The sequence below is a fragment of the Glandiceps talaboti genome, chromosome 17, assembly GCF_964340395.1.
Source record: "Glandiceps talaboti chromosome 17, keGlaTala1.1, whole genome shotgun sequence".
Classification (NCBI taxonomy): domain Eukaryota; kingdom Metazoa; phylum Hemichordata; class Enteropneusta; family Spengelidae; genus Glandiceps; species Glandiceps talaboti.
In genome coordinates, this window is record NC_135565.1 from 641,276 (window position 1) to 652,500 (window position 11,225).

General features: G+C 32.2%; 1 protein-coding gene across 1 annotated transcript in view; it reads right to left on the bottom strand.

The window, feature by feature from the left end:
* Window positions 1–693: 693 nt before the first annotated feature.
* Window positions 694–11,225, bottom strand: part of LOC144448602 (cytosolic carboxypeptidase 2-like) — a 211,183-nt gene continuing 200,651 nt past the window's right edge. The window contains exon 32 of the mRNA XM_078138878.1: window positions 694–3,243. Within this exon, the coding sequence (XP_077995004.1) occupies window positions 3,131–3,243 (113 nt within the window). The 3' untranslated portion in view covers window positions 694–3,130. The remainder of the gene's footprint in view (window positions 3,244–11,225) is intronic.

Genomic DNA, 11,225 nt, shown 5'->3' on the forward strand with positions numbered 1-11,225 from the left:
TAGTTGATAACTACTATCAGTAACTAAGTAGTTGATAACTACTATCAGTAACTAAGTAGTTGATAACTACTTTAAGTAACTTAGTAGTTGATAACTACTATCAGTAACTAGGTAGTTGATAACTACTATCAGTAACTAAGTAGTTGATAACTACTATCAGTAACTTAGTAGTTGATAACTACTATCAGTAACTAAGTAGTTGATAACTACTTTAAGTAACTTAGTAGTTGATAACTACTATCAGTAACTAAGTAGTTGATAACTACTATCAGTAACTTAGTAGTTGATAACTGCTATCAGTAACTAAGTAGTTGATAACTGCTATCAGTAACTAAGTAGTTGATAACTACTTTAAGTAACTTAGTAGTTGATAACTACTATCAGTAACTTAGTAGTTGATAACTACTATCAGTAACTAGATAGTTGATAACTACTATCAGTAACTAGGTAGTTGATAACTACTATCAGTAACTTAGTAGTTGATAACTACTTTAAGTAACTTAGTAGTTGATAACTACTATCAGTAACTTAGTAGTTGATAACTACTATCAGTAACTAGATAGTTGATAACTACTATCAGTAACTAGGTAGTTGATAACTACTTTAAGTAACTAAGTAGTTGATAACTACTATCAGTAACTTAGTAGTTGATAACTACTATCAGTAACTAGATAGTTGATAACTACTATCAGTAACTAGGTAGTTGATAACTACTATCAGTAAGTAGGTAGTTAATATCTGCTATCAGTAACTGGGTAGTTAATATCTGCTATCAGTAACTAAGTAGTTAATATCTGCTATCAGTAACTAAGTAGTTAATATCTGCTATCAGTAAGTAGGTAGTTAATATCTGCTATCAGTAACTAAGTAGTTAATATCTGCTCTCAGTAAGTAGGTAGTTAATATCTGTTATCAGTAACTAAGTAGTTAATATCTGCTATCAGTAACTAAGTAGTTAATATCTGATATCAGTAACTAAGTAGTTAATATCTGCTATCAGTAACTAAGTAGTTAATATCTTCTATCAGTAAGTAGGTAGTTAATATCTGCTATCAGTAACTGGGTAGTTAATATCTGCTAACAGTAACTGGGTAGTTAATATCTGCTATCAGTAAGTAGGTAGTTAATATCTGCTAACAGTAACTGGGTAGTTAATATCTGCTATCAGTAAGTAGGTAGTTAATATCTGCTAACAGTAACTGGGTAGTTAATATCTGCTATCAGTAAGTAGGTAGTTGATAACTGCTATCAGTAAGTAGGTAGTTGATAACTGCTATGTTAAAGTACAAAATAACTCCTGACATCTTTAATGTGGATTGCATTGAAATCTTTATGTTGTGATATTGTGATATTTTTGTGATATTTTTGTGAAGCAGAATTTGAAATCAAGCCATCTTCAGTGAATAATGTAAACTCTGAAATATCATTTTACAAAACTGGTAATAATGACATGAAGTAATAAAGAACAAAATAAAGATCTAAATATCCTTAAACTACTTTATGTGGTCAGTAAACCATAGTAATAATATATTCTTTGACCATGACCAAGGGTTCTTATTACTTGCAAGCTTTACTGCTAGGCAGCAGTTTGACAAAGTGTTACTTGTAAGTAAAAACTCTCCATTTACTGACTTTACTGCTAGGCAGCAGTTTGACAAAGCGTTACTTGTAAGTAAAAACTCTCCATTTGCTGACTTTACTGCTAGGCAGCAGTTTGACAAAGTGTTACTTGTAAGTAAAAACTCTCCATTTGCTGACTTTACTGCTAGGCAGCAGTTTGACAAAGTGTTACTTGTAAGTAAAAACTCTCCATTTACTGACTTTACTGCTAGGCAGCAGTTTGACAAAGTGTTACTTGTAAGTAAAAACTCTCCATTTACTGGCTTTACTGCTAGGCAGCAGTTTGACAAAGTGTTACTTGTAAGTAAAAACTCTCCATTTGCTGACTTTACTGCTAGGCAGCAGTTTGACAAAGTGTTACTTGTAAGTAAAAACTCTCCATTTGCTGGCTTTACTGCTAGGCAGCAGTTTGACAAAGTGCTACTTGTAAGTAAAAACTCTCAATTTGCTGGCTTTACTGCTAGGCAGCAGTTTGATAAAGCGTTACTCGTAAGTAAAAAGAACCCTTGGTCATGGCACAAGAACTTATTAGTACTAAATAATCCAAATTACGTACATGGCATTGAAACTACTTGCATTACTTTCATAAGAATGCCAAGAGAATCAGAAATAGTTTCACAAGCTATGCTATACATGTATGCAATGGCAAGTTAATGAAAGCTAATAGTATCAGAAAATATACAGCCTATTTCAAGCCACCATTCACTGGCTATGTTTGATACAACTACGCAGAAACCAATAAGAAACTGTACATGCTACAAGTTAAGATAGTGAGATTGAATGAATACAGTTTCTTGCAAAATGTTGTCTTAATGAAATGAACCAACATGTCAAAATGCACACATCAGAACATTGATGCATTCATCTACTGTGCCCATAAAATGTAGTATAGCAAGACCCTGTCATCTTGCTATACTAGTGTACAACATGCAGTTTCTTCTTGGCTTCTGTGTGGTTGTATCAAATAGAGCTGACGAATGGTAATTTGAAACGGGCTGCATAGAAGCTACCAAGTGAAATGGGCTGTATAGAAGCTACCAAGTGCTATATATATTAAAATAGGCAAGTCAATGAAATCAACGTTATCAAATCAGATAGAACACAGTTAATTGTAAAAAATAGTGTCAGAAGTAGTGTTAACTAAATTTATTACAATAATACTTTTGGTTTAAATAGGGTTTCCAAAACAAAATATCACATCTGTAATACAGTGGATCTTTCATAGCTCCATGACATGCCTAGCTAACTTGTAATTTCAGCTTAAAGTTAGTTGTCACCTTATCTTCAGTTTACCATTGAAGTGCACTCTCTACACTCTACAATATTCAATATTCCTTAGTTTCTTTGAAGTATTGTTTTTAGAAAAAGAATACTTCACACACACATTGTGTCAATCTTGAATATTTCACTCTGCGTGTGCTTCCAATATGCCTAACAGTTAGATGCATTTGAAAATTATTTTCATTCACCCTGCAGTGTATTTGTTGTGATGTCATCTCCATGGCAACTGTCAGTGTCTCTTTGGATGAAATCTTAATAGTGGTGGACGGGTATGTCTGCGGTATCCTCCAAACCTGTCATAGTGACTATATCCTGTATCACCAAGTGTTAACGAGATAGTAGCTATAAAAAAAACCCAAAAAAAACCCTATTTCAATATTTTTGATACATAAGTGTTCCATTGTTTGCAATCTTACAGCAAAAGAATTATTTTATGCACATACACAGACACACAGATACGAAGATACACACACACACACATTGGCATACATGTACATACAAACACATACATGTACATGTACACACATACACACACACCCATACACACATACACACACACACACACACAACATGAAAGGAAAGGAAAATTGCTGAAAACTGTTCATACTTCAATGTACTTACAATGAATGATAACATAAAATCCATGCAGCAATGTAAGAAAAAGGCAAAACACAGAGATGATGTAGTTATCCAAATAATACAAACCCAATATTATGTACACAATCTATCTAAGTATTATGTACACAATCTATCTAAGTATTATGTACACAATCTATCTAAGTATTATGTACACAATCTATCTAAGTATTATGTACACAGTCTATCTAAGTATTATGTACACAGTCTATCTAAGTATTATGTACACAATCTATCTAAGTATTATGTACACAATCTATCTAAGTATTATGTACACAATCTATCTAAGTATTATGTACACAATCTATCTAAGTATTATGTACACAATCTATCTAAGTATTATGTACACAGTCTATCTAAGTATTATGTACAGTCTATCTAAGTATTATGTACACAATCTATCTAAGCATTATGTACACAATCTATCTAAGTATTATGTACACAATCTATCTAAGTATTATGTACACAGTCTATCTAAGTATTATGTACACAATCTATCTAAGTATTATGTACACAATCTATCTAAGCATTATGTACACAATCTATCTAAGTATTATGTACACAATCTATCTAAGTATTATGTACACAATCTATCTAAGTATTATGTACACAGTCTATCTAAGTATTATGTACACCATCTATCTAATTATTATGTACACAATCTATCTAAGTATTATGTACACAATCTATCTAAGTATTATGTACACAATCTATCTAAGTATTATGTACACAATCTATCTAAGTATTATGTACACAATCTATCTAAGTATTATGTACACAGTCTATCTAAGTATTATGTACACAATCTATCTAAGTATTATGTACACAGTCTATCTAAGTATTATGTACACAATCTATCTAAGTATTATGTACACAATCTATCTAAGTATTATGTACACAGTCTATCTAAGTATTATGTACACAATCTATCTAAGTATTATGTACACAATCTATCTAAGTATTATGTACACAATCTATCTAAGTATTATGTACACAATCTATCTAAGTATTATGTACACAATCTAAGTATTATGTACACAATCTATCTAAGTATTATGTACATAATCTATCTAAGTATTATGTACACAGTCTATCTAAGTATTATGTACAGTCTATCTAAGTATTATGTACACAATCTATCTAAGTATTATGTACACAGTCTATCTAAGTATTATGTACATAATCTATCTAAGTATTATGTACACAGTCTATCTAAGTATTATGTACAGTCTATCTAAGTATTATGTACACAATCTATCTAAGTATTATGTACACAATCTATCTAAGTATTATGTACACAGTCTATCTAAGTATTATGTACACAATCTATCTAAGTATTATGTACACAATCTATCTAAGTATTATGTACACAATCTATCTAAGTATTATGTACGCAATCTATCTAAGTATTATGTACACAGTCTATCTAAGTATTATGTACACAATCTATCTAAGTATTATGTACACAATCTATCTAAGTATTATGTACACAATCTATCTAAGTATTATGTACACAATCTATCTAAGTATTATGTACACAGTCTATCTAAGTATTATGTACACAATCTATCTAAATATTATGTACACAGTCTATCTAAGTATTATGTACACAGTCTATCTAAGTATTATGTACACAATCTATGTAAGCATTATGTACACAATCTATCTAAGCATTATGTACACAATCTATCTAAGCATTATGTACACAATCTATCTAAGTATTATGTACACAATCTATCTAAGTATTATGTACACAATCTATCTAAGTATTATGTACACAATCTATCTAAGTATTATGTACACAATCTATCTAAGTATTATGTACACAGTCTATCTAAGTATTATGTACACAGTCTATCTAAGTATTATGTACACAATCTATCTAAGTATTATGTACACAGTCTATCTAAGTATTATGTACACAATCTATCTAAGCATTATGTACACAATCTATCTAAGCATTATGTACACAATCTATCTAAGTATTATGTACACAATCTATCTAAGTATTATGTACACAATCTAAGTATTATGTACACAATCTATCTAAGTATTATGTACATAATCTATCTAAGTATTATGTACACAGTCTATCTAAGTATTATGTACAGTCTATCTAAGTATTATGTACACAATCTATCTAAGTATTATGTACACAGTCTATCTAAGTATTATGTACATAATCTATCTAAGTATTATGTACACAGTCTATCTAAGTATTATGTACAGTCTATCTAAGTATTATGTACACAATCTATCTAAGTATTATGTACACAATCTATCTAAGTATTATGTACACAGTCTATCTAAGTATTATGTACACAATCTATCTAAGTATTATGTACACAATCTATCTAAGTATTATGTACACAATCTATCTAAGTATTATGTACGCAATCTATCTAAGTATTATGTACGCAGTCTATCTAAGTATTATGTACACAATCTATCTAAGTATTATGTACACAATCTATCTAAGTATTATGTACACAATCTATCTAAGTATTATGTACACAATCTATCTAAGTATTATGTACACAGTCTATCTAAGTATTATGTACACAATCTATCTAAGTATTATGTACACAGTCTATCTAAGTATTATGTACACAGTCTATCTAAGTATTATGTACACAATCTATGTAAGCATTATGTACACAATCTATGTAAGCATTATGTACACAATCTATCTAAGCATTATGTACACAATCTATCTAAGTATTATGTACACAATCTATCTAAGTATTATGTACACAATCTATCTAAGTATTATGTACACAATCTATCTAAGTATTATGTACACAATCTATCTAAGTATTATGTACACAGTCTATCTAAGTATTATGTACACAGTCTATCTAAGTATTATGTACACAATCTATCTAAGTATTATGTACACAGTCTATCTAAGTATTATGTACACAATCTATCTAAGTATTATGTACACAGTCTATCTAAGTATTATGTACACAATCTATCTAAGTATTATGTACACAATCTATCTAAGTATTATGTACACAGTCTATCTAAGTATTATGTACACAGTCTATCTAAGTATTATGTACACAGTCTATCTAAGTATTATGTACACAATCTATCTAAGTATTATGTACACAGTCTATCTAAGTATTATGTACACAGTCTATCTAAGTATTATGTACACAGTCTATCTAAGTATTATGTACACAGTCTATCTAAGTATTATGTACACAGTCTATCTAAGTATTATGTACACAGTCTATCTAAGTATTATGTACACAATCTATCTAAGTATTATGTACACAATCTATCTAAGTATTATGTACACAATCTATCTAAGCATTATGTACACAATCTATCTAAGCATTATGTACACAATCTATGTAAGCATTATGTACACAATCTATGTAAGCATTATGTACACAATCTATCTAAGCATTATGTACACAATCTATCTAAGCATTATGTACACAATCTATCTAAGTATTATGTACACAATCTATCTAAGTATTATGTACACAATCTATCTAAGCATTATGTACACAATCTATCTAAGCATTATGTACACAATCTATCTAAGTATTATGTACGCAATCTATCTAAGTATTATGTACACAATCTATCTAAGTATTATGTACACAATCTATCTAAGCATTATGTACACAATCTATCTAAGTATTATGTACACAATCTATCCCAGTATTATGTACACAGTCTATCTAAGTATTATGTACACAGTCTATCTAAGCATTATGTACACAATCTATCTAAGTATTATGTACACAATCTATCTAAGTATTATGTACACAATCTAAGTATTATGTACACAATCTATCTAAGTATTATGTACATAATCTATCTAAGTATTATGTACACAGTCTATCTAAGTATTATGTACAGTCTATCTAAGTATTATGTACACAATCTATCTAAGTATTATGTACACAGTCTATCTAAGTATTATGTACATAATCTATCTAAGTATTATGTACACAGTCTATCTAAGTATTATGTACAGTCTATCTAAGTATTATGTACACAATCTATCTAAGTATTATGTACACAGTCTATCTAAGTATTATGTACACAATCTATCTAAGTATTATGTACACAGTCTATCTAAGTATTATGTACACAATCTATCTAAGTATTATGTACACAATCTATCTAAGTATTATGTACACAGTCTATCTAAGTATTATGTACACAATCTATCTAAGTATTATGTACACAGTCTATCTAAGTATTATGTACACAGTCTATCTAAGTATTATGTACACAATCTATCTAAGCATTATGTACACAATCTATCTAAGTATTATGTACACAATCTATCCCAGTATTATGTACACAATCTATCTAAGCATTATGTACACAATCTATCTAAGTATTATGTACACAATCTATCTAAGTATTATGTACGCAATCTATCTAAGTATTATGTACACAATCTATCTAAGTATTATGTACACAATCTATCTAAGCATTATGTACACAATCTATCTAAGTATTATGTACACAGTCTATCTAAGTATTATGTACACAATCTATCTAAGTATTATGTACGCAATCTATCTAAGTATTATGTACACATTTACTGCGATAGATGGATGATAGTATAATAAAATTAGAAGTCGATATGAGAATACATATCGGGGGTATAAACCCTTACTACCCCATGCACTCAATGAAAACAAATGTCAAACATTTTATCCACCATGTGATAGATAGAGTACTTGAGATGTCAAAAGAAAGGTAAGTCATGGTTATTAATCAGTACATCCTTAGAATAACAGATAGGTAGTGGTACAGATAGGTAGTGATAGAGATAGGTAGTGATAGAGATAGGTAGTGATAGAGATAGGTAGTGATAGAGATAGGTAGTGATAGAGATAGGTAGTGATAGAGATAGGTAGTGATCCAGATAGGTAGTGATAGAGATAGGTAGTGATAGAGATAGGTAGTGATAGAGATAGGTAGTGATAGAGATAGGTAGTGGTACAGGTAGGTAGTGATAGAGATAGGTAGTGATAGAGATAGGTAGTGATAGAGATAGGTAGTGATAGAGATAGGTAGTGATAGAGATAGGTAGTGATAGAGATAGGTAGTGGTACAGGTAGGTAGTGATAGAGATAGGAAGTGATACAGATAGGTAGTGGTACAGATAGGTAGTGATAGAGATAGGTAGTGATAGAGATAGGAAGTGATAGAGATAGGTAGTGATACAGATAGGTAGTGGTACAGATAGGTGGTGATAGAGATAGGTAGTGATAGAGATAGGAAGTGATAGAGATAGGTAGTGATACAGATAGGTAGTGGTACAGATAGGTAGTGATAGAGATAGGTAGTGATAGAGATAGGTAGTGATAGAGATAGGTAGTGATAGAGATAGGTAGTGATAGAGATAGGTAGTGGTACAGATAGGTAGTGATAGAGATAGGTAGTGATAGAGATAGGTAGTGATAGAGATAGGTAGTGATAGAGATAGGTAGTGGTACAGATAGGTAGTGATAGAGATAGGTAGTGATAGAGATAGGTAGTGATACAGATGGGTAGTGATAGAGATAGGTAGTGATAGAGATAGGTAGTGATAGAGATAGGTAGTGATAGAGATAGGTAGTGATAGAGATAGGTAGTGGTATAGATAGGTAGTGATAGAGATAGGTAGTGATAGAGATAGGTAGTGATAGAGATAGGTAGTGATAGAGATAGGTAGTGATACAGATAGGTAGTGATAGAGATAGGTAGTGATACAGATAGGAAGTGATACAGATGGGTAGTGATAGAGATAGGTAGTGATAGAGATAGGTAGTGATCCAGATAGGTAGTGATACAAATGGGTAGTGATATAGATAGGTAGTGATAGAGATAGGTAGTCATACAGATAGGTAGTGATACAGATAGGTAGTGATAGAGATAGGTAGTGATACAGATAGGAAGTGATACAGATGGGTAGTGATAGAGATAGGTAGTGATAGAGATAGGTAGTGGTACAGATAGGTAGTGATACAAATGGGTAGTGATATAGATAGGTAGTGATAGAGATAGGTAGTCATACAGATAGGTAGTGGTACAGATAGGTAGTGATATAGATAGGTAGTGATAGAGATAGGTAGTGATAGAGATAGGTAGTGATACAGATAGGTAGTGATAGAGATAGGTAGTGATAGAGATAGGTAGTGACAGAGATAGGTAGTGGTACAGATAGGTAGTGATATAGATAGGTAGTGATAGAGATAGGTAGTGATAGAGATAGGTAGTGATAGAGATAGGTAGTGGTAGAGATAGGTAGTGATACAGATAGGAAGTGGTACAGATAGGTAGTGGTAGAGATAGGTAGTGATACAGATAGGTAGTGATAGAGATAGGTAGTGGTAGAGATAGGTAGTGATAGAGATAGGTAGTGATAGAGATAGGTAGTGATAGAGATAGGTAGTGGTAGAGATAGGTAGTGATACAGATAGGTAGTGGTACAGATAGGTAGTGGTAGAGATAGGTAGTGATACAGATAGGTAGTGATACAGATAGGAAGTGGTACAGATAGGTAGTGGTAGAGATAGGTAGTGATACAGATAGGTAGTGATAGAGATAGGTAGTGGTAGAGATAGGTAGTGATAGAGATAGGTAGTGATAGAGATAGGTAGTGATAGAGATAGGTAGTGGTAGAGATAGGTAGTGATACAGATAGGTAGTGGTACAGATAGGTAGTGGTAGAGATAGGTAGTGATACAGATAGGTAGTGATACAGATAGGTAGTGATAGAGATAGGTAGTGGTAGAGATAGGTAGTGATAGAGATAGGTAGTGATAGAGATAGGTAGTGATACAGATAGGTAGTGGTAGAGATGGGTAGTGATAGAGATAGGTAGTGGTAGAGATAGGTAGTGATAGAGATAGGTAGTGATAGAGATAGGTAGTGATAGAGATAGGTGGTGGGACAGCTAGGTAGTGATACAGATAGGTAGTGGGACAGATAGGTAGTGATACAGATAGGTAGTGGTAGAGATAAGTAGTGGTACAGATAGGTAGTGATAGAGATAGGGAGTGATAGAGATAGGGAGATGCAGATAGGAAGTGATAGAGATAGGTAGTGATACAGATAGGTAGTGATAGAGATAGGTAGTGATACAGATAGGTAGTGATAGAGATAGGTAGTGGTAGAGATAGGTAGTGATACAGATAGGTAGTGATAGAGATAGGTAGTGATACAGATAGGTGGTGATACAGATAGGTAGTGGTAGAGATAGGTAGTGATACAGATAGGTAGTGATAGTGATAGGTAGTGGTAGAGATAGGTAGTGATAGAGATAGGTAGTGATAGAGATAGGTAGTGATAGAGATAGGTAGTGATAGAGATAGGTAGTGATAGAGATAGGTAGTGGTACAGGTAGGTAGTGATAGAGATAGGTAGTGATACAGATAGGTGGTGGTAGAGATAGGTAGTGATAGAGATAGGTAGTGATAGAGATAGGTAGTGATAGAGATAGGTAGTGATAGAGATAGGTAGTGATAGAGATAGGTAGTGATACAGATAGGTAGTGATAGAGATAGGTAGTGATAGAGATAGGTAGTGATAGAGATAGGTAGTGATACAGATAGGTGGTGGGACAGCTAGGTAGTGATACAGATAGGTAGTGGGACAGATAGGTAGTGATACAGATAGGTAGTGGTAGAGATAAGTAGTGGTACAGATAGGTAGTGATAGAGATA